This window comes from Manacus candei, unplaced genomic scaffold (assembly GCF_025592945.1).
Source record: "Manacus candei isolate 608988 ecotype Guabito, Panama unplaced genomic scaffold, ASM2559294v1 h1tg000049l, whole genome shotgun sequence".
NCBI classification, from domain to species: domain Eukaryota; kingdom Metazoa; phylum Chordata; class Aves; order Passeriformes; family Pipridae; genus Manacus; species Manacus candei.
The window spans coordinates 8517074-8542367 of record NW_026138097.1 but is presented as its reverse complement, the minus strand read 5'-3'; the positions used below and the strand labels follow the sequence as shown (position 1 = coordinate 8542367).

The following is a 25294-nucleotide window of genomic DNA, read 5'->3' as shown; positions in this document are numbered from 1 at the left end:
AAGAAGGGCAGTTGGCAACGCAGGGGTAAAGCCATCTGGGCTGCTGCATTGTGGCAGGACATCGCTGCATGAGTGGAACACGTGATGCTGAAGGTGCGTCATGTCGATGTTCACATGTTCAAAAGTTGTGCGACTGAAGAACACCAGAACAATAAGCAGGTGGATAAGGCTGCCAAGGTTGGAATAGCCTAGGTAGACTTGGACTGGGAGCAGAAGGGCAAGCTATTTACAGCCCGATGGGCCCATGAAACACCAGGACATCTAGGAAGAGATGCAACATACAGATGGGCTCATGATCACGGGGTGGATCTGACCATGGAGGCCGTCACACAGGTTATTCATGAATCTGAAATGTGTGCGGCAATTAAGCGAGCCATGCGAGTAGAATCTCCCTGGAATAGAGGCGGTGGCTGGGCTTCCAATATCGTGAGGCCTGGCAAACTGACTACATTGGACCAGTGCCATGAACATGCCAAGGCAAGAGCTACATACTCACCATGGTGGAAGCAACAACCGGCTGGCTGGAAACATATCCTGTAAACCAGGCCACTGCTCAAAACACCATCTTGGGCCTGCCCATCAGGTTGCTGTACCTCATCCCCATGCATGATCCGGCAAGCAGAAAAGCTGCTTTCTCATTGTCTCCTCTCTCATAGTTCTTCCTTACATCCCTATTCAGATGGGGGTGATCAATAATTTCTTTTTTAAAAAGCCACATGTGAAACTGCCCAAGACTTGGCAGTTTTGCAAGCCTTTTAATAACATGGAAAAGAAAAACTTCCATATACATAATGCAGGTTCTCATAAGCCCACTTGTCCTTCTTTAAAGAGAAATCATATCTTCCCAGCATCAGTGGTCTTACCAGACCTCCCCTAACACTAACATAGTTTCAGTAAGCCTCAACAACTAATGTGTAACTTCTTAGAGAACAACGATTACTTAAATAACGTATTTAATATGTATTTCTAGTATTTTAAGGAAAAGAAAATGAAAACTGAGTTAATAGAAAACCAGCAAAGGGAAAACATTAAATAATTCAAAATGTCATGTAGATTATCTTATTTTTAAAGGGTTAAAACTGAGCAATGAAGGGAACTTCTCAAAAGAAATCCTAGTTATATATTGAATGCTTTCATGTACATGAGTTTCACCAAAGAGTGACACCAACGAACAATAATAAAATGAGTTTTAAATTGTAAACAACCTGAGTGCAGAAAGAATTGATATCATGTAAAGGGCTGTTGTTGCTTTGTTCACTTCTGAGTTACACCAGCTGAGAATCAGACCCAGAAAGCTGCAACAGGTGTAGGTTTACTTTACTGCAAGTAAAAGTGCTAATTGGAGCAAAGAAATGCAGGGCTAAGAGAAAGAACTAGATAAGAGCTAATAGCCCACTGATAGCATTACCTTTATCTTTTCTCACCTGTATCAGCTCTGGGAAAGCAATCAGAAGAACTGAAAGACTACCTTATCTTCACTGATTTGAGAAAGCTTTTGCAAACTTAGCCTCCCTCAGACGTTGCATAAGCTTTGAAGAATGATTTTCCACAAAAGACCCTTTCCCACCTGAGGAACAGATTTCTGTAATGTGCTCTGCATGGGGCAGCACTGGAATGTCAGCAATTTGCTTGTATACACTTTGGCAGCCCACTTACACTGCAATGTTTCTCATGGACATCACATATATCATTTTGCTCTAAAACTTGTAACAGTCACCTACTACCATTTTAGATAACTTATTTTACATTGTAAAAGCCTTAAGGGACTTCTCTATCCAACAGGTCACCTCCTATTCCTGAGGTACCACAACAACTCAGAACAGATGAGATACTGGAACTGGTAAACTCCCAACTACAACTTCAGCCTTGGCTTTTATTAGGGGGCTGAGCAGACTGAGTATAAAGCACATCCTAGTCTTAGCCCAGGTACACAAAACCCAAGGAATCCATAATATTTTTCTTGAAATTGTTTAATCCAATTAATTTAAAGAACTATCAAAATTAAAAGGTAACACAGAGTGCATGTATCTCGCATTCCAAACATCTTCACCAACTTTACCATGCTCATTTATTTTATTATAATATGTAGCTTAATTATTAGTACTAAATATATTGCATTATTATTGTATTATTACAGTCTTGCTAACTAAATATTTAATTAATAAATATTAATAAGAAATAACAGTTGAAACAAATTCAGGTTATTCTTTTTTTAAATAGCAGTTGAAATGAAACCTGAAGGTTACTTGGAGTTAATCTACTTCAACCTTGTGGCTTTTTGATGTATTTTAATTTTCTTATAGTGGAACTTCCCATGAAGTAGGAATAATCCATTATATCTACCCTTGGAGTCTTAAAAACATATCTAGGTGTATTAAATGTAATTTGCAAATATTCAGCTTCCTGATACCTGTGAACAGCTCCACTTCTGAGGGTAACTTTTCCTGTAACCATTTCAAGAATATGATCCCAGTGATTCAGTGTTTTCCTGGGAATGAGGAGGCGCACTGCAGGGCTAATAAGGTCTCCGTTAGCAACCAGGCTGAAACAAAGCAAAGTAAAATAAAGTGGAGGAGTATTTTAAACAAAACTCACCTGAAATGAACACACCACCACCACCTCTGAAATGGCAGTTCACTAACTGAAAATGCTACTTACAAAATAGTGTAGGGCTCCTGGAGTGGCTTTCGAAACCGTGCTGACACAGTGATTCTACTGTGAGTAACTGGCTTGACCTGCAAGAACAAAAGAGAATTAGAAATTACTCAGTCATAAAATGTTTGCCCTGACCATCATCACCAAGTGGGACAGCATGTCTGCAGAAAAAAGTTCCTGTCTTTAAAACATGCATTTTATTCTAGTGCAGCTTCACCTTCTACAGAGCATACATAATTACTGCTGCAGGTTTATGTACATGATGAATAACAACCACAGCACAGCACACCACAGTGCGCCATGGCATAACGTATTTTTCACTGAGAGGTCAGAATTGAATGGACATCTTTGGTGACTTCTCAGCTGTTGTCCTAGAGACCCCAAGAAATACTCCAAAACACTGTTCTTGCTCTCTTAGTCCTTACTGCTTATAACCGTGGTGCAGGCAATTAAACTATCTTCTCTTTTTAACAGTAAATGCCACCTCTAGATCTCTCTGCTATTATAATAAGTACTTTTGCTCTTGTACAGGTCTTTACATCCAAATCCATCGGTAATTTATAAAGGTTGCTGAACACTGCTCATTTTACGGCAATGACTCAAAAGTGAGGTGAACCGCAGAATTTTAGCCGTCAGAACAAAACATAGGCTACTTAATTCCCAAGCATTATTCCCTGTATTCTTTTGAACAGACACTGCATTGAGATCAACATTAATGTCAGAACAGAAAGTTTAAAAAAAATAAAATAACCAAATCATTAGGAAGATTTTTTTAATTCTTTATCAGATCAAAATAAGGTGTTGAACCCAAACAAACATTTGGAAGTTATAGTACATGCGTTAACAAGTTGGCTACACTTATAAAAAAATACCATAAAAGTTTAAAGGACTAAATAGCCAGCATGCACAGAGACATCCTTTCAAATAGACGTACAAAGTTTATTTAAACTGGCAATGTTCCAGTCACTGTGTCAAGCAGTCTAATGACATGATATGTTGCAGTTTTATCACACTCTGTGCTAAATTAACCAATACTTCTCATTTAATTTATGGGAAATGGTCTGAACTCCAGTGCTTTAAGTCACACAAATTCATTTAGTACTGACAAGATTGCTTTCCAGATCTTTCTCTTGTATACACTGGAAAAAGCAAGGGGTGCTCAACCCACTGGATATTCCAAACTGGCTAAAAATTATTATTAAAATAATCAAATCTGACTTCCCACATAACCCAAAAACCTCACACAGCAAATTCTGCACCAAGCACATAAATTATGGAGCTAGAATAGCTCTCTTAGGAGAAAAGGAACAACAAAACAAAAACAATACTGGCATTCCTTGGTGTATAATCACTTCAAGTAAAACACAGCAACAGGTAAATCCGTTGAAAAAAATCTGTTCTCAGCGTCTGCTAAGAAGTGCGTTCATTCTGAATTCAACTCTCTTCAGCTTCTTACCTTTCTCAAAGGCCCTTGTAAGCCATGTAGCCCTCTCAAACCTCTGTTTGACTCAGAGGATGTTTGGTCACCACAATATAAGAAAGACATGAAGCTATTAGAGAGTGTCCAAAGGAGGGTGAAAATGGTGAAGGGCCTTGAGGGGAAGACGTATGAGGAGCAGCTGAGGTCACTTGGTCTGTTCAGTCTGAAGAAAAGGAGTCTGAGGGAAGACCTCATTGCAGTTACAATTTCCTCACGAGGGGAAGAGAAGGAGCAGACACTGATCTCTTCCCTGTGGTGACCACTGACAGGACCTGGGGGAATGCTTGAAGTTGTGTCAGGGGAGGTTTAGGTTGGATATTAGAAAGAGGTTCTTCACCCAGAGGGTGGTTGGGCACTGGAAGAGGCTCCCCAGGGAAGTGGTCACAGCAGAGTTCAAGAAGCATTTGGGTGATACTTTTGGGTGCATGGTGTGACTCTTGGAGATGATCCTGTGCAGGGCTAGGGGTTGGACTCGATGATCCCTGTGGGTCCCTTCCAACTCAGCATACTCTGTGATTCTGTGATGTGAAAGCCTACACCGGTCATGATGAAGGCAGGGAGAATTAGCCTTTGCACAGCAAAGTGACTAAACAGAAGCAATCAGCAGCAGGGTGGTATGATGATTTGAAACTCAATGCAAAGGGATATTTTGGCCAGAGGTTTCTACAAGAGGAGAGACAGCAAGAAAGATGTTACTGCTGCATTGTGCCAGCAGTAGACCAGACTAGGAAGAAGACTGCAAGAATGGCTGGGGACCTTCCCTTTATGCAAGCAATTTACCAGGCAGTGTATTTACTTCTTAAGATGTATTTTGTCTTGGTACAAAGAAATTTTGTACTGGAATGTACATAAGCTATGCATTAATGCCTAACATAATTGCAACTCACAGTCTTGCTGTTAATTCCAGTGTGCTCCGAAGCAGGTGGAAGATTCACTCTGGAATACTACTGGCTTGGAAAGAGAGTAAGAGGTTGTTATTATACAGCTCCTTGGGGAAGGCAAAGACATTTTTTGAGACTGCCAAATAACTTATGCGCTCAGCCAGAGTAGAAACATTTGAAGCACATTCTTCAAAATGTAACTGGTCATTTATGTCACCAAAATTTGAAATAAAAATTTATTGAAGAAAAGGAAAATAGAGCTTAAACTGCATCATCTGAAAACATTTCTATTGCTGCTGTAAGCCATTAAGGGTTATTTTCTCAATGTAAGCATACAATAGAGAGCTTCAGAATACAGAAAAAAAGAAAGGTAACTTTCTAAAGGGTATGCTACTGAAGGTTGAGGCAATATTGGTTTACTACCATAGCATCCCATCCTAATATTTAGGTTCCAAATGCAGGTTGCATCCAAAAGGGGAGTTAGTTAATTTTGCATACCTTTACACCTTCCTGTGTAGCTGGCAGGTTGCCAAGGTAATCCCCTATAAGGTATTCAATATATAAATAGTAAAGATTTATATCTCTTTTTCTAAAAGTTGATTCCCCATCCATTCCTGATGCTAACTCGTACTGGTGATACCTATGCTCAAACTCTCCCACAGTCTCTCCAAAAAGTCTATCAAACTAAGTTCCCTGATGCAATGTACAATACTCAGGTTTCAATGCTCCACATTTTACTGGAACTAGCTAGAAAGCATTTGTTAACCACAAGGGAGCCCTTTAGGATAGCCCCAAGTGTGCCCAATTACTTAGTTGTTCCTGCAAGCTGATGAAACCATTTTAGCTAGGCTCCTCAGAAGGCCAGCATGTTATTGCATGCAACCCCATCACCAGGCCCCTGAGAAAACAAACAACCTGAGAGATGTTAAGAGCTCATTCATTATTCAAAGAATTGTATTTCTGCCAATAGTAGATATTATGGCATCAGATTGCAAGTTTATCATTTGGGTTGCTCTCTCTGAGTTATTATTTCTTAAAGTAAGGTCTGTTCTTAAACAAGCAAACAGCAGGGGATTGTTAAGATGGGACCAGCTTGGGCAGAGACTATTTGTCTTTTCTACCCAAACATGGCCTAAACCAGAACAAAATATAAACTTGCATTGTTTCTCTAAGTCTGTTTAAATCAATCATGAAAAGAATATGTTACTGTAATATTAGATTTGTTAAAGTAACACCACTAAAATCAATGTATTGAAACACTAAGATGACTATGACCATTTGGGATTGTTCAGCATGGAGAAGAAAAGGTTTCAGGGTGACCTAACTGTGGCCTTTCAGTAACTGATGGGAGCCTACAAGAAAGATGGAGGGAGACTTTACAAGAGCATGTAGTGACAGGACAAGGGGAAATGGCTTCAAACTGAGAGTAGGTTTAGATCAGACATTAGGAAGAAATTCTTTACTGTGAGGGTGGTGAGGCACTGGAACAATGTCCAGAGAAGTTGCAGATTGCCTAGATGCTCTATCCCTGGAAGTGTTCAAGACCAAGTTGGACAGAGGTTTGAGCAACCTGGCCTAGAGAAAGCGGGGCTGGAACTACAAGATCTTTACAGTCCTTTTCAACCCACACCATTCTACTATTCTAAGAAGTATTTTGCACAGTGCATTAACAAGATCTGTTTCTGGGTGGTTGGAATAGAGTAGTCCAGACTAAATTAAGCAGATGCTGGACCTTGGTGGCAAAAACTCTGACAACTCTTTTGCCATACCTGACATGAACAGCAGGGGCAAGCATACTACTTCTTTTCTACTACTACATGCTCTTAGACACAGGCTTAGGTTATCACTGTTTCTCTGGAAGAGGAGAGAGACCTAACGTCTTTGGGACAGCTTGCCTCTCAAAGGCATGTTTTACACCTGCTCTGCTTCAGGGGCCAAAAGAAAGATATGAACTCTTTATGTTCGTGCAGTACACAGGGACATGCTGGTGCTGCAAATGAGTGAGAAAAAAGGAGAAAATAAATATATATTTTTAATGAAAGTTAAAAACACAACAAAACCAAACAGACAGAGGGAAGTGCCTGCATCTGGGGTGCTGCAAATGAGGTGTGTACAACACCTTTAATTTTGAAGCTGGCAAGCACGCAGACATGCAAGCAACTACAATATGGTGTACCACAATGCACAAGAGATAAATCTTACAGATGTCCAATGTATGTTCTGGCTACAGTATAGTATATTAAGCTTTCAGGGTACAACAATGAAAAAATTCAGCACAAGCAACTCTATCCCGCTCTGAAGCCATGTTTAATAAAAATCACACTGCACCATGATTAAAAAAATAAAAAGGGGGGGAGGAAGGGGAAAACACCATCTCCATACTATACACCTTTCCTCTACTTAACCTGACTGTCCTGTTCATGGAGTTTAGAATAACTTCTGTCTCACCAATGTTATGGTTATGGTCATGAAAAGTAAGGCACATAACTTCAATATACAGAAGCATACCTTAAGAAAAGACCAATTGCTCAGCCACTGTAAATCAATCTAGTTCCTTTGAAGTATATGAAGTTACAAACAACCATCCCAGTGGAAGACCCAGTCCAGGGTTTAATTAAAGAATACATCATTCTGCTCCTTATTTTGTTTGTAGGAGTACCATAGTGTTGCAGTGTCTGGAATAGCCTGACCCCTCGGGCACTGCAGAGTTACATATTAACAACAAAGTGGTCTTGGGTCAAAGTTTGTGCTGACATTAAGAGACCAGCACCACTAGCCCCCTAGACCCTTTATTTTCTTTTAATTTCACCAGCCATGTTCTCAGCTGATGTAAATCAGCACTTTCCCATTTACGTCAGCAACTGTAAGCACATTTACATTAATCAATGGTCTGGCCCCACTGTGATTTTATCTTTAAATTTTGTACATTTTCAGTTTGTTTGAAAAGACTCATTCAAGGGCAGCTTCCATTTCCTACTGACAAATGTTGCCAACAATTTCTAATTTGTGATGAGATACTTATCTGAGGTATTACATGACAACATACAGCAGCAACACAAGGTATTCAGAGGAGGAAGGAGAAAGCACTGTGTCTGTTGAAACTCATAGGAAACTTTCAGTAAGCTGGAGGCAATTAATCAAATGAGAATTTGCAAGGCAACAAGAGCTAAACACTGTTGGAAATACACCAGGGGATCACAGACTCAAAACCACCATCATTTTTATTTTTCTATTCTATTCTATAATAATTTGTTATTTCCCACAGTGCCTCTTACACTAACAGCAGTGTGGATTTTCCTTGCTTCAGAGAGGAGTTACGATCTTTGAAATGACTTTGCAAAGCACCTTGCAGAGTCTGAGAAAAACAAAATAGCTAAACTCAACACAGGTTGAGTTCTGGGAGTGGGCATCAATCTGTAGTGTTTGACAACGCCGTAAACACTTGAACTTCAAAATACGTTCTACAGAGTCTCTTAGAACCCAAATTTCATCTTCAGTCATAATACACTGGTGTTCAATTTGTGTCACTGAATGTTAGCTCTGGGTATCTCCTAACATCTCTGAAAATACAAATAAAAGATACACATCAGCATCTAACTGAGACATGGTAAAAAAATCCACACCTTCACAGCTGCTTTTTAGCAACATGCTATATATTTTTCCCTTATACTATATGCTAAATATATACAAAATGTAACAAACGCAGACAAAACACTTAGCAAACACATACAACACACTGCATTACCTACTTTAGGTACTTACATCTTCCACTGTTGACTGTTGGCAACAAACCCCCACAAAACTAAATGATCAGCAGCCAAACCATTACCTCAGGTACACTGTCATACGTACACATATGAAAAACAGTTTTTGTAAGAAAACAATTTTGAATTAGTCTTTGCATATCCACACATGTATATAATATGTGTATTCATACATATGTACAACAATTTAATAAAATTTTCATTTAAAAAAATTCTGTTATGTTTATGTTCAGCTGACCACTTGAAAACAAATTAGGACAATAAGTTTTTTAAAGCTATTACAGCACAGGAAACATCTCTTTCAAAGAAACAGAACTTTTTTTTTAAAATGGGCATTTTTATACACATTGACAAAAGATTTGGAGTCAAACTCATTAAATAACTAAAAACATGCTACTCCTTTTTAGAGCTCTATGGATGGCCTTGCTTATGCACTACTTCTAACTTCAAGAAGTTTTACATTTGGAAGAGAACATTACATATATGCCATTAAAGGGAAATCATCATTGAGAACGGCTGTTTTGAACTGGTTTGAACGCTGGTTTGAACTGGTTTGAAATACACAGATAAAAAATAATGCACTTCACTTCTTTCTTCAGAAATGTGTTAACCAGTAAAAGGTCAAAACCATAACTCCTAAGGTGGAGATGTATCAAAATGATGTGTGTTTGTTTTGGTTGGTGTGAACCTATTTGCCAATCCCCATGCATAAAGTTTTTGCTACATTATACTTTTCACTCTTACTATTCAAATACAGAGTGGAAAGTGGGACAGACTCAGAAAACTCCCAACCTCCTGTTGGCTTCTTGGGACTTGCAAGAGGCATGTAACACTTCAGAGAGTCAATTCTTATATATAAGAAAAGTATACAGTTCATGAATTAGCATTTTAACTGTTCTCTGAACATGCCAGGCTGCATATTTAGTTTCTAAAAAGCTGAATTTTATGCACTTGAGAGTAGGTTCAAATAGAAATGTGCCATTGTTAGCTTTTCTTTTCCTTCCAGTTCATATTGAACAATTAGATACATGATAAATACAAAGGTCTGGCAGCACTTCCACAGGCTGCCATGAAGACACAGGTCAGTTACCCACAGCTAAGAAATGGAGTGACTATCTGATTTATTTCCTTTCCTTACCAAAAGTGCCCCCCCCATCAAAGTGGGAAACCAAACAACAGCACGATTTACAGGTTTACATGTATTTGCAGTGTCATACTGGACAGCAGCAAAAAAAACCCAAAACAGTCAAAAACCATAATGTGTCTGAGTCCGATGCTCTGTGCTGGTTTGATTTGTAAGGTTTAAGAGTTGGTCTTTCTTATTGCCATTAATATAGTCCTGGGTGCGATGAACACCTCACTCATTACTCACGTCACTTTATAACTAACCTTTTGAAGCTTTAAATATTTCAACACAATGTCACATTCCAAATTTATCAGCTCACGCAATGAGCCATGGCCTTGCCAGTTTGTTACAATGGCCTGTTTGTTAATCAATGTGCCCAAGAAAATTGAGAACAAATATTTGCATTTCCCCAGGGTAGAACCGGGGTCAAAAGAACCAAAACCCCATCGATACACACCATCACCATCCTGTGATGTGAAAGAAAGGAATGTTCAAGGTTCAGTGATCAAAACAAAATTAGAACAATAAGTTTTCTAAAGCTATTACAACACAGGAAACACCTTATCTGTTTCATAGAAACATGACTTTTTTTAAATGAACATTTTATACACATTGACTAAAGTTGAGAAGTCAAACTCACTGAGGTGTTTGGTCAGTACAAAACCATTTCCGTTATCCCACACAGTAATTAACCTGGATAATCTACATTTTCCTGGCTACTTTGCACTCCTAGATGGTACACTGGATAGTACAAAACAGCCTTGAGTAAGAGACTACTAGGCCTTTCTACCGGTTGAGGATATAAAGCACCACTCCAACTGCTATTACCTGAGTGTATTCCCAGGCTTACATAAATAGGCCACAACACTACAGCTGCACACAAACTTCTCAGCCCACATAAAGCAGAGATGAGCTGATAATGAACTATGCCAGAAGAAACAGTCATGTACTGATTCAGAAGCCTTCTAGACTGCAAAGCTCCTAAAAAATTCACAAAGTGTTTAAAGCCAACCTGTTCACCACCGAGGTAAATCACCCTCTTTTCCAGCCATGGCAAGTGAAATGGAGTTCATATTCCCTGTGCACCTGGCAGTAAGTCTACCTCATCTGGTTAAGCCCCGGAATCTGCCATAATTTTTGGGCATTGGACTAGGAGCCAGATCTTCAGCTGGCAGACAGTGGCATGGCTTTCTCTGCCCAGCAGGCACTGTGCAGTGCTCCCAAATAGATCACGCTTGTGTTGCTTCTGGATCCCACGAATAGCTCCTATTTTTTCTCTGAGTTGCATGATGCTATACCTAAACTGCTTACAACACACAATGATGGCATCAATAACGCAGATTTTATTTAAGCAAAATAGATCCTGATACTCATTTCTGATACTGACATTATACTGCCAATTCTGACCAGTCTTGCCTCTCATGATTTGTGTATTTTCCCCAAATTCCTCAGACCCATTTAAAGCAATAAGAAGTCTCTGGCCTTCATGGCTCATCATTAAAAGCTTCAGCACTGGCACCTCTTCCCTTCCTCCCAGTCTCCTCACAGGTCAGAAAGAGCAGTTACCCTACAGAACAAGGCAGACAACAATCAAGGAAGAGACCAACTTTCATGCTTCAGATCAAACTCGATCCAGACCATTAAATTCTCCAGTGGTATGAACCAAAGCCTCTACAAGTCTTTCTGCTACCCAAAAATCCACTAAATCCATCTGTAAGCATGTTGCTAATCAAAATACTCAAAATTGCACAGTTCAGGTATACAGAATGGAATAAAGAGAAATTTTATGCATTCATGGGTCCAATTAGGAAAAAAGGACACATCTTATCTTCTAACTGCATGTCTGGTCAGTTCTTCTCCAATTCCTCCTGAACGCTCAGGAAGAGTATTTGTTTTGCATGTCTTGTTGTGCTAATTATGTTACCAGGATACTAAACACAAAACAATGACACAGAAAATTTAACTATTAAAGATGTTGCTCAGGAGATTGAAGATGTATATCACATTCTTTAATCTTTAATCTTTGCATTTTGATAGACTCATTCCCTAAAATACACTTACAGTAAAATCATTAAATAATTTAGCATCAGAAAATGAGAAAATTTTTACTTAGTCTGTGACAACAGCAATAGAGAAATCAAACTAGTCAGATATGGAGTAGCAACAGGGTTTACTTCTGCATATTGGCAATGAAGTAGCAAGAGGGTTTAGTTTTCCATACTGGCAAAGGAATATGAAGAGGAACCTCCATACACAATTTGTCTCCAGACATACAGAATTTTGTATTTAGCAATTTAGGATAGCACAAATCATGTTTGTTTCTTTTTAATTCTGAGGAAAGAAGATGGAAAGAATATGTTGTAAAGCTGTAATCTGCACATGCTGGGATAATCTCTAATTATCTATTCAGTCACTTTTATAAAACTATCTCCTGTACAGAGAAAATATTGATTTCTAATTGACAGTTAAATATTAAAGTGAATCAAGAGTCTACTCATTGAAAAATGATAAGATTTTTATTATGACTAGACATGCATGTTGTCAGATATGATAAATGTCAGTATTGAAATAAAAAATAATTATAAATGCTGTCATTTTTCATGAGAATGTACTGGAGGAAAAAAAAAACAAACAGGTTAGAGACAAGGTATATCCAGTATAAATATACCAAAATAATTTGTGAAATCAAGAAACATTATAAACTTCCAAAATTCTATTTTTACAGGTAAGTCCAATCATATTACTTCTGACAGATGAGTGGTGACTCCACTGTCTAGCAAAAAAGGATGCAGAAAAACAGTTGCCACAAATGGTACTAGAATAATTTAATTTTGAAATATGGAAGAACAGAGGAAAACACAGGAATTGCAGCTCCTCAAAATACTTTTATAGCAACATCTTAGATGCTTTTGTGGAAAATTCTGACGCTGAGTTCACACCTACCAAGTTTCAAACATTGTATTTTACACCTCACGCTCCCCTGTCATGGTGCTTGCCTCTTCTGTCAGCACTGGACAACTAGGGCACCTTTCCTGGCCCAGGATCTCACCAAGAACACAGTGGCCAACTGACCTGTACTGTGATCTGCTTATTAACCGTGTCTGGTCCACCAGACCCTGCACCAGGAGTGCTACTAAGTGTAGCTGGAGACCACCAGTAGAAGACACATTGTGCCAGTCGCAGTTTCACTCCGCAGTCACACTTCATCACAGGAACAGACACATTCCGTGAAGCTCCCTAGCCAGCAAAAGTGAACACTCCATGTCCTAGCCCAAGTCTGTCATCCAGAATGCAACCAATGTGAGGACTGACAGGTACTGCATCAGAAAAAGAAATTTAAAATTTTCAAAATGTTCAAACATTCATTCAAATCCGTGTAATTATTAAGTGTTTTGAGGAATCTTTACTAATCCTCTGAAGAATCATTAGTAAAAATACTGATTATTCCATTCTTCAAATCCTTCTACAAATGTGACCACGCGTAAACCACATGATAAAAGAAGAAGCTGCAACTGAAAAAGAGTTATGGAACAATAAAAGAAGTTTATGTAAAACAGTGAAAAAACTGATTAATCACTGGAAAAATGTTACATATTAATGTGACACACAACTACTACATGTGAGGCAACAGAACTGCAGAAGGGTACCCAGGCTGAACATTGGTAGAACCTGGAGCTGGAAATGTAGAACAAGACCTGGTGGGTAGTGGGCAGAGAGTCTCTACTGCATCCCTCACACCAGGGCCCCTGGCATGCATCACTCCATCTGACAGTCCAAGAGCCACACACAGCCATTTGTCATGCTAAATGACAGCACTCTGGAATGAACCCACCACTCAAAGAATGGGGTAAAGTGACCCTTGCTTCAACCAGTCACTTGGCCTGCAATCAGACAGCTCTGACACCAGTTTTCATGCCTACTGCTCTACAGTGTCCCCAGTTGATGGGTAATAATGTTATAAACACACTGTAAGTAGGCAAAGGTAATAAAATTGTGGACCAAGATGTTTTCATGGCTTAAACATCACAGAAAACAGTGGTAAACCTAAGGAAAGGAGTTTACATCATCCTTACTTCTTGTATAGTTTAGGGCTAATTCTTGATGTGGCTTACACAGAGTAAAACATGTAAGTAAAGTTTTCTTAAATAACTTTATAAACGCTTTTCTAGTAAAAAAGTTGGTTAAAAAATCCAAGTGCAACACAAATGACTGAATCTTGAGCAATACAAAAAATACTTGTGTCAGAGATTGCCAAACAATCACTTTGTCCCAGAAGTCCAGGAGAAAAAGTGAAGTGCAGACAAAAAAAAATCAATGTTTTTAGTACCAAAGAAGATCCATCTGCTATCAACCAAGGGCAAATCTATGTTCACAGTCAATAGAGCAGCTTACTGCAGGCCTGCTGTAGACTTTTGATAACAGATGCCGTTTCATACAGACACTTCCTTTTTTCTCTCAGTTGCAAGAGACTGGTTTTGCAATATTAAAATACATCTGCTTTTGTTAGGCACCTGTAATTCCTGCTTTTACAATAAGACATGCCCAAGTTCATTTAATACAGTGTTCAAAAAACTGCTGGTCATAAGAAGCCAAAGAAGAAAGGAGGTTTCAGCTGAACACATTTTTGTGAAGCAAAGAGAGTTTAAAACAAATAGCTGCCTACAGGATTTGCAAATACAAAAGCTCAATCAATTCTTCAGCAGCTTATCCAGCCCCAATGGCAAGTAAAATTCAGCTTTTTGAGTGCACAGGGAGAGATCGTCTAGATCAGAGAGTTCCTAGAGAAATATAAATGTCCATATTTTACACATTAAAATCGGAAAATAACATGCAGTATCTTTTAAAAACAACTAAGCTTATAATAAATAAATGGTAATTCTGTTGGTCCATATTTCCTCAAGAGATTAATTGTTAGATTCCTCAAGCACATCATCTCACTAGCACACATAACGTGTATTTGTACTTGCAGATCATCTTTGATACAAAAGGGATCTCTCTTGCAAAAAAAGTAGCTCAGTTTCCAAAAGAAGTGATGGATGGAAAGACACCTGAGAAATAGTTTGTTAGAAAGCTTTAGCTTGGGTCAGGATGAAATCTTACTGTTTTTTCTACCAGTAACATAACTGTTAAAATTTTGAGATCTATTATTACAGCATCATGGCTCTGTCAGAGGATTTACACCATATTTTGAATAGCAATTTTCTCTTGTTTAATTTTAGTTTGACAGATATTTTGTAGTTATATGCAAATTTAAAGTAATTGAGATGCTGCCTTCAAAGAACAACATTAAAGTGCTCCCAAAAACAGATGTCAAGCATTTGGCAGTTTAACTAACAGAAAAGAAAACACACAGCTGCATACAAATACACAATTTACAGCTGCTGCATGAAGTTTTCTTCCTTCTGACTCCCTTTACACTAACCAGAATTGGAAGTAGATATTTGTAATCGTTTTAGTGGAGAAAAACCTGTACTGAGAAACACTCATCAGACAGGAAGTGCCAAATTAAATGTGCTTCATACAACCAGGACTGATACCCTTGTATCTAAGCATATAGCTAAGCTGCTCTTGCTGAGTTTGCAGGACTAAGACGTACATTTCTTTCTTCAGCCATGTTGTCATTCACACATACACTGATTTTATTGTTCTTCTAATGAAACAAACAGGGAGGATTTTATTTTTGAAAATCAATTTAAAATAACGCCTTATAAAAGCAAAATACTTTTGAGGGCTTGTATACAAGAATGCTACAAGACTCCACAGAAAACTATGATTTTTTTGTTGTTGTTTGCTGATGCAAATCCAGCAGAATCAAAGAGAATACTGCTACCCCTCCTGGTGCTAAAACAGATCTAGGTTTTTGATTTCTAAGTGAATGCCTGAAAAAAAAAATTAAGACAGAACTTGCAGCCTCATATAATTTTAACATAATATATTTAGGCATTCAAAATTCTGTTACTAGCCCCTTGGAATTTCATTCCTAGGACTAAATTATTAGGACATGAAAACAATTCGTAAGTTATATATAAGCTCACATAAAAATCTGTAGACTATTACTATTTTCATCTCATTTTTATGGACTCTTCTCCCCAAATAAATCAATCACAAAGTTAAACTCAACACAGGGAGCTAAGTTCTCCACAGGGAGACAGTGGAGATTACAAACATAAGTCAAATAGGAAGAAGAAAGCTGAGATAATGGATGGTTTCTACTGTGTTACTTCAAAGCCCTGAGAGATGGCTGAAAGTGCTAAGATAATATACGATAAGCACTGATTCCAAAAGAAATAATAGAAGCCTCTTTTACCAAACATGCAGCTTTAAGTAAAAAAACCTCACAACTTCTACAACTACTTCTCCAACAGACTTTCTGTTACATCAAGAATCTTCTAAGGTTTTTCAGCAAAATAATTAGCCTTAAAACTAGCCTTAAAGTAGTTGTACACATAACTAGCAGTATCAGGAGATTTTGTCAAGAGTCTACCACAAAGACAACTACCTTCTCGGCAAAGGGTACATGAAATTAGTCACACCATACACTATTAAGGGAAGTCTCACATAATAGTCAGGGCAAACCACTGCATTTTCAGATATAATTAGAAGCAATTTCCTCAAGTTCTTTTTCAGCTATGCAAATATTCAGTTATTCAGAAAAAAAAGAGTAAAGACTGGTCATTCATCCTAAGAGAGGGTTTTTTTGGTTCAGAACTATGTTTTACGTGTTGAAGATTCAAGTAAGTGCAATACTGCTACAAACATTTTAACTCTTCCCTCCCTGCCCACCCCCAATTATAATCCCTTACTTAAATCACTACTTGTTTTGCTGTCTGTGTACCCAGCAAGTAACTATTTTCAGCAAAATTCAGAAAACTTGACCAGAGGAGGCTCAGGACTGGAATAAGAAAAAATTCTGGAGGTCAAAACCCGAAAGCTTAGATAATGCATATGTGAAAGTGTGTTGCTCAGTTTTGTATGCACATCAGCAACAGAGTATAACCCTGCTGCCTCACCAGTGTTTAAATAACTTTTTCTATTTTTAAAAATTCGTCTCTTTCCTTTGTAAAAAAGACCCAAAACAACACAGAGACATTCATGGCTACACAAAACCAACAAAACCATCACTACAATGTTCTGCCCAATCGTGTAAATAAACAAACTGGAAAAAAAAATCCATCAGCATACTGTAGTAGCATATTAAATCTCCAGCTTGAATTTGATCTTCCAGTTGAGTGTGCCCATTTAAAAAAATAGAGGTTACAAAGTTATGCTCAGTTATAAAATGCAGGTGTTGTATTTCATAGCCTCTGAATAAGAAGTATGTGAGTATCACAGTAAATGTCATTAGGGCAATTTTGAGGGTTCATCTAGTACAAGGTGTCCTACTGCCTGAAGACACCCGCCATGGAAATCGTTAAATTGCTGGAAATGTGGCATGACAGCAAAAGGCAAAAAAAAGTGAAAAACAAGCGAGCTGATGCTTCTTTTCAGGCAGAAGCTGTAATTCAAATGTTTATTGGGAATCACTGCCATCTCCATACACGGCAAAACAGTAAAAATAACACAGAGTCATGCAGTTATAAGTTTACAATGGACAATGGCAGTGACTGGGAAAAGCATTTCAACTAAATGTGATTTTTTTCAAACAAAACTGTTTCTTCTTCAGAGAAAATATCAAGTTTTGAAGAAAAATTGCTGTTCCAAAACTCCCAAAATTCTCATTCCCACCATCTTTTCTGCATGTAAAAATCTCCCTCAGATTTATGACCAGATCCAATGAAGGCAACAGGGGATTTTTTCCTCACTGAGTTTTTAACTGAATGCACAATTCGGAAAGCTGAGCAGAAGAGAGTGCATTGTGCTCAGAGCAACCAGAGTAATAATCACTGAAAAAATGTGTTCAGAATGGTAGATAATTGTATTATTATTAAATAAAATTAGCATATATTAAAAAATCAGGCATAAATGCAGGCATAGCACTAGCATTAACTGCAGGCTTACTTCTTAAATATTTCATCCTACCTCATTATTGACTTCAGCAGGTTTTTTCTTTGTTTCTCCAATGTCCAAATAGCTGTGGAAAGAAAACAGGTTTGATCATTTACAGAAGCATCTAACTTACACAATACAAATATTTCTTCACTTTTTTCATACAATGAAAGTTTTAAAAGTTGTCATGCCTCACAATAACAGAAAAGTAAGTAATTCAAGGTTTTAATAAGGGACTGTTAAAATAAATCTGAAGGCTATCTCTCTGGGCTAATACAAAAGATGGGGAGAACCAAACACCGGTGATTAGAACAGACCATCAATAAACCCTTCATCAGAAAGAAGTTCATATACTACTGTGAGGTGGATCAATAAATCTCAGCACAGCATCAATTTACCCGAGTTTTCAAAAGTCATCATCTTGCCTCCTAGTTTCTCACAGTAAATCTCCGCTAGATCTAAAGTTTTCCTCCACACCTGAGTTTAACTCAGGGTATCAGCTAAAGTGTAAAAGGATTTACACCACTTGAGTTTCAACAGAATGTGGCCACATCTGAACACTGGTTTCTTGTGGCTGGATGAACCAATAGCATCTTCATGACTGATTTTTAAATAGACAAAATACAAGCCTCAACTGGACAAGCAAACAAAGTACACCTATTTGAACGACACTGCTCTCCGTCAGAGTGCACATTCCCACTAAAAACATTGCATTAACACGAAAGTGGTAGTTGAAACACATAGTGATGGATTAGCTGTACGTTGCCTTCCCAAAGAAAGGGAATTAAATAAGTCTCCAGGTATGAGTAACCCATAGACTGGCAAATAGGCAACTACCCAGGTACCCGGACCATGCTCACTCCTTTCCCTTATCAGCACTCTGAGAGCCATGAGAGCAGTGCTCCTTGGAACACAGCTCTCAGTAGCTCCTGGTACTGCAAGATGTTTCAAGTTCTCAAGGCTGTAGAAGAGATAAGATGTAACTCAGTACAGCCACACCTTCTGCCAAAAGCTAAACATGGGAACAACAATGGCTGGGGCATCTATTTTGTGCTGGGAGCATCTAACCCAACATTAGGTAACGGGCATTTGTCATCTCTGCTCCCACTTCCAGGGGAAAACCACAGGTGCTTTACCGGGCTTTTAGGAGTAGAAGACCTTATTTGAGAAATAGGTATACCTAGTGCCAAGCATCAGTGCAGCCTCATCAAAAGACCTGAGAGCTCTCAATGCATCTGCAGTCCTCCAGTAATGTCATGTTCTGTAGTTAATGACTGGGATAACATTTGTTTGCAAGAAGAAACTTTCCTGCCTGGCTAAAGTTGAGAATTCATTAGAACGGAATGAAGGTGTAGAACCAAGGAAAAAAAAAAAAAGAAACATAGAAAGAAAGAAAAAGCACCATTCATTCTTTGAATCATATATCAAGGTACCACAAGGTATGGTCACAAGGATTCCAAGGCTTCAGGGTGAGGGGACAGGAAGATCCAGCAAGGCTTTCAGGCCATGCTTAAAAGTGCATGCCAACGCTTTGGAAAAGATAAATGTAGTAAGGTAAGATAATATTTGTTAAAGCCCCATGTTTAAAAACAAACAAAAACAACTCTTCCAAGCTTCCAGTGTAAAAAGGAACAAATTCTCCTGAGACCAAAACCAAGAGGTCTTGCGGCCTGCAAGACTGAAAAGAAATAAATGCCTCAGGCAAAATGGTTCCAACAGCCTATAAGAACAGCTACTGATTTGTTTTATGGGCATCTGTAAATTACTTTGAGAAGAACTAATAAAAGTGACAAAGAAAAGTAAATACACAGTCAAAGGCTTAAATTCACTATGCAGAGGTCCAGGCATTTCAGGGATCTGCAAATCTGAAAAGTTCTAAATAGGGCCAAAGGCTTTTCTTTGGATGATAGCACTCAAAAAAATCACAGACCAAAAACTTTACAAAAATACTCTCACTTGCTAAGAAACCAGAAATACTTCCACTGGATGACTAGTCAAACCAATGATGAGATTAGTGTTGTTTAAAGCGACACTGCTGGAGAAAGGACAACCTACCATTAATTAATAAGCACAAATACAAGTAAATGGGCAAAGGAAGGAGGAAGGTAAAGTAGTATGCTGAAAAAAAGCTAAAAATCAAAATCCGCTTCAGCATAGGCAGCTTTCTTTCAGAAAGCTCAGAGCTGGGGATGAACTCAGAGGGGTGCAGGTATATATATGTATTATTACTCATCATCACAACAACTACCAATACACCTCACCACATATAGACCAAAAAGCGTGTGTTCACCTGGTACATCTGTAAATGACAAAACAAGCTGCAAAACTTGTTATATGCTACAAAACATCCCAACATTGAGTAATAATTCCACCTTTAAAGAAAACGTCTATGTATTTTTTCTAAACGCAGAATTTCTACATGCTGACTGTTTTATATTTATTTAAAAAATTAAACATATCAGCAGTTATGTAGAATATATATCCTCAGAGCTATCTATCCCAAGATGCTAAGATTCAGGGCTTGAAATGATAAGGGGCTCACACGCTAAAAGTAAGTGTAGTTTAGTCTAGAATTCACTGCAAACAGGAAAGAAAAAGATTCAGTTCTCAGTGTAAGGCACCTGAGAAGAAACAAATGCACTGCTCGAAGAGGAACAATGACACTTTCAACTTCTGCTTCTTCTTGGATACTCTCTCCCTTATACTCCCACAGCTCCCACACATCAGTGCCACTAACCTCCATTTCAAAGTCCAGCCCTGCATAGTCTATCATAGCAATGAATATGTCCAATAAGCCTCACTGGGGAAAAAAAAAAAAGTAAGTAAAATTATTCCAACTTCTCGCTGCCATCACACCGACTCAGATCCTTCAGGGCAGAAGCTTGGTGTCTTATAGCTGCAACTGCTTTATGTTTGCCTGTGTCACATTAAATAAGTATACACTCTTTCCTTTGATTTCCTCAATTCCTTTCAAAAAATTGTCCCAGCATAATATAAACAAATACTAATAATGAAGAACTCCAACTCTGAATGCAGAAATGGAAAAGATTTGAAGTCAACTCACTTTTCCTCCATACATCACGGGACTATGACATTTTATCAAGGGTTATATAAAACAGCTGCTTTTACCAAGTCCTTTAGGTTAGTTTTTCTTAAAGTATTCTCTTTGTTTGCCTTAAAAATTAGGTACCTTGTTGCATGTTGCAACCATAACAGTCTGGAAAGGTCTTTCCCCATAAAACTCTGACCATAAAGTGTGAACTGATGAAAAGAAATGCTTTTTCCCACCCAAAAAACCATCCAGAGTGTTAAATTCTCTAAAGAGTGCATCCTAATGCCAGACACTCAGTTACTTTTAGCCTGTCAAATACAAAACACGTTTAGGGAGGCATAACATGATGTGCTGACAACTAACAACTTTAAGCCATCCACAGACTCACGGGATTTAATACCAAAAAGATACAGTAGATCTTTCTTGAGAGTTGAGCGCTGCATTTGACACAGAAGAGAGTACTGTGGGAAAGGGACTTACATTTAGCCTTACAGATGTAGTCATACATCTTTCTCTCTAGCTTTGCCACTGATTCACAGGAACCTTCAATAAATCTTCAGAAGCAGCTAGTGACAGAAATGGTAAGGGTGCTGATAGAGATCCTGTTAATTACACAGAGAGTGTTGTCATGAAACATGAGCTCATAATGAGCTTTCCTGAAAAATGCAGTGTCTGCAACTCTACAGAACCAAGATGAGGAAGACCCTGTAAAGCTGATAGTTTAGCATATAAATTCTCAACCACCTCCAGAAAGGAATTGTTAATTTTGAGATTTATATTTTTTAATTCAATTGCAGGAAGAATGCCCACAAAGACTGAAGACAACATATAATATGCAGTTGAGACCGTAAAATTCACTGCCAGAATTAAGAACCATTACTGTTCACATGCAGAGCCCCTTGCAGAGAACACCTAAAAGCCCAGACCTCCTCCACATTATTCTTCCAGTGACTCACTAAAAACAGAGAAACTGTCAGCTTAATTCTTGGTGTCCAGGTAGGAAAAAGAAAGCAAGTGGTCATCTTTTAAATAGCAGGAGGGACTCAGCTGTTCTGGTCAAAAAAAGCTACATGCCTATGCAAAATGAACAGAAGTGATGGAGAGGTGGATAACTGGGTAGAATACTTTAGACTTTTAAAAAAATAAACTAGAAAGGAACCATGGGGAATTAGATTCCCAGGCTCATCAACTTCGTGGCAGGACTGTCAACACTCCACCTTTTTACAGCTTTCCCCCTGTTACTCCTGAGCACAAATACTGATACTCAGCCCTTCAGTTAAGCACAGGCATCACAACAACGTGCGATTGCTGCATGTCCTGCAGGTTGAAGAGCTGTTTCTCCTTTTGTACTGTCATGTCAAGGAGATGGCATATGCGACTGATGGTATCAGCAGCCTTTCTGTGGCTCACCTCTAAAGCTCTTTTCCTTTTGCCTTGGGTCATAGCCTTCATGTTCTCTTTCTGCAATGCCTAATAAAAGGGATGTGATGGGGGGTCCTCTGAAGTATTGCCACGGTGCCAAGCCCCAAATGCTGATATTCAAGTTCCGTATAAATGTTACGTTACTTTTTAGTCACTTACTTGAGTTTCTTGAAGGCTTCCCTGCCACCAGCCACATACTGCTCTCCACTCTGGAGCTCCTCCAGCTGCCGGACACGATGCCCACCCCGGGGGGTATAGATGTTCCGCACAGCTCCAAAGGGTGCCTTCACCCCGCCTGTCACCTCTTTCAGGAATACATCAAAGTTGGACACTTTCTTCTCGTGGATGACAATACGGCGCCCCGGGAAGAAAGGGTCCCCGTTGCGATACACCAGCACGCTCTTCACCGTCGGCTGCGAGAGCCAGGAGCCCTTTGTGCCGGGACTAGTCATGCTCGGTGGCTTCAGATCTCCTGCGCAGCCCAAGCCACACGGACGAGCTGCCTGCACCTGTTTGTTCAGGTGAGGGTTCCTGCCCGGGCGCCCCCCTCGCCCTGACAACTCCCAGCCGGGGCCCAGGCACATGGGCACACCTCCCGGGAAGCAGAGGAGGGCTCACAGCACCCCCGGGGCCCGGGCACAGCTCTGCTCAGCCTGCCAAAGCGGCTCCTCCCAGGAGGTGAACGCGGAGAACACCAACCCAGGCGGAAAACACGGCGTGGAAACCCACCCGGCGCAGCAGGTACACGGACTGCCGGGGACCCGCGGCCTCCCAGGGTCTTTATCCTCCGGTGCTGCCGTCACGGAAAGCGCTACCACTCTAGTTTCCACGGGAAACTTTATCCCGCGTGTGACCCGGGGCCACCGGGGGAAAAAGGGCGAGGAGGCGGCGTGCCCAGAGACGGGCAGAGAGGGGCGCGGTGCGACGGGGGCAGAGGGAACGGGACCACGAAATCGAGGGAGGGAGGGCAATACCGGCTCTGCCTCCTTCTCCCCGACCGCCGCCCGTCCCCTACAAGGGAAGGGCCGGCGGCCGAGCCGCCGCCCTGAGCGGGGAACCGGCGGCAGCGGGGAAACGCCGAGCCGGCCCACCGCTTCCATTGGATTTTGGCGCACCGTGGGTGCAAGAAGCCGTAAAACCTGAGAGACACTAAAACAGAAAATGCCTTATATTCAAACATAATTGCTTTAACAACCTCTTTCCTCCGATGATAGTCCGAAGTTCTAAAACCGGACTAGGCCTTCCTACCTGGAATTGTTTAGTGTACTGTAATGATTGTTCTTCCAAATGGGTTCTAACACGTGTGATGGAAGGAATTTTCTTTCCTTTTATCTTGCCTCCTTTAATGGGAAAATTACCCCCCCTGCTGTGAGTTACAACAGAGCAGTTAACCATTACAAAAAGAGCAATTTCAGGGTGAGGGAAGTCAAATATGCTACTATTATTGGTTAACAGTGAAATTTCTCTGCTTGCTGCTGATTTCCTTCTAACTGATAAAGGGAAGAACCAAACATTTACTATCCTCGAATTAATACTGTTTAACATTGATCTATTGCTACCTGAAATTAAATTTTTGTTATTAAATATATGCTTCCGTGTAAAAAAGAAAAATGCTCATGACCTTCATACTGCATTGAAGCAGTGATATGTCAACTATCTGCTATTTTGTGCCAGATTCTACCACATTTGGTGATCTTAGGCCTAATTTGCAATCACTCAACATTTTTGACATAAGTGTAAGACACTGAATATTTTGCTCGTGCACCCACACTTGTGCTACTCCAAAATACTGTTGGTCTTTACCTATGGCCACACTAGTTACAGTCACTTTATGGATTGCAATAAAATATCCCTGAAGTGGTACCAGAGCACTGCTAGCCTTAAAACAGCCTAGAACTGGTGGACAAAATCTTCGTCTAAAACTGGGGGAATATTATGAATCCCTTGAAAAACTGCAATGCAGAATTTTGCCCATAGTTTAACTTTTACATAGTTAAGAGCTGTACCTCTAAAGACCTCATCTTTCAAATCCAGCTGCTTGCATTTCTGCTCTCTACCCCTTTACTCGTGCTGCAGTGGAATCTCATCATTTTCTTACCCTTAAGGCAACACCTTCAGATCCAGCCCCTGAAAGGCAACGTGACTGTCCAGCCCACCGCTGGACAGTGCCCACTATTTCACACCAGGCTTTTCAGAATGAAACATATTATTTTCTTCAGTAATAGGAACAAACCAAATCAAAACAGAGTGTTTCCAATACAGTACAAAGTCAGCATGTTTTCCATCTCACCTAAGTACACCCACTGCCCGAAAGCTAAGAAAAGGTCAGATACTTCAGCCCATGATAGCAGTGCCTTGATCCATGACAATCTGCTTGTCCTAGACTTTCCAGGGTCTGACCTTTTATTCCTGCTATATTGTTTCAGTTTCTAAGCAATCTCCTATCACATTCTCAACAGTAAGGAGAGCTGCTGAATGCAGAGACACATGATCTTTTTATGATGGAGTGATGTCAGGCCTCTCATCTTACATGAGGTTGGTGCATGACACCACGTCTGTCAGGTCGTGTGTCGGGATCCCCTGAGGTCACATAACAAGCACATGTTGGGGGATGTGTTTTGGATGGCAGTTCCATGACTAAGCCCATCTGTGCTGGAGCTGTCCTTGCATTTTGGCTAAATAAAGAACAGCCATCATGCCAGTTTGTGTCAGTGAGCTTCTTCAACAAAGAGTACATGAGCTTGACCCAGTTTTTTTTGGTTTGTTGGGGGTTTTTTTTGTTGTTGTTTTTTGTTTTTTTTTTTTTTTTATGAAATACAGCAAACCACTCCCAAAGGTTGGCACTGCAGGACAGACTGGATACCTGACATGTGCCTACAGCAGAAGCAACAAGCTGCTTGTTGGTATTTAGAGCTGCAATAACTAGAT

At 39.6% G+C, this 25294-nt stretch overlaps 1 protein-coding gene across 1 annotated transcript in view; it reads right to left on the bottom strand.

Moving 5' to 3' along the window:
- DCDC2 (doublecortin domain containing 2) overlaps positions 1–23036 on the bottom strand; it is a 62142-nt gene extending 39106 nt beyond the window's left edge. The window contains exons 1-4 of the mRNA XM_051799502.1: positions 22526–23036; positions 17926–17977; positions 2659–2735; positions 2411–2542 (exon numbers count right to left, since the gene is read on the bottom strand). Coding sequence (XP_051655462.1) covers positions 2411–2542; positions 2659–2735; positions 17926–17977; positions 22526–22950 — 686 coding nt within the window. The 5' untranslated portion in view covers positions 22951–23036. The remainder of the gene's footprint in view (positions 1–2410; positions 2543–2658; positions 2736–17925; positions 17978–22525) is intronic.
- Positions 23037–25294: the final 2258 nt, after the last annotated feature.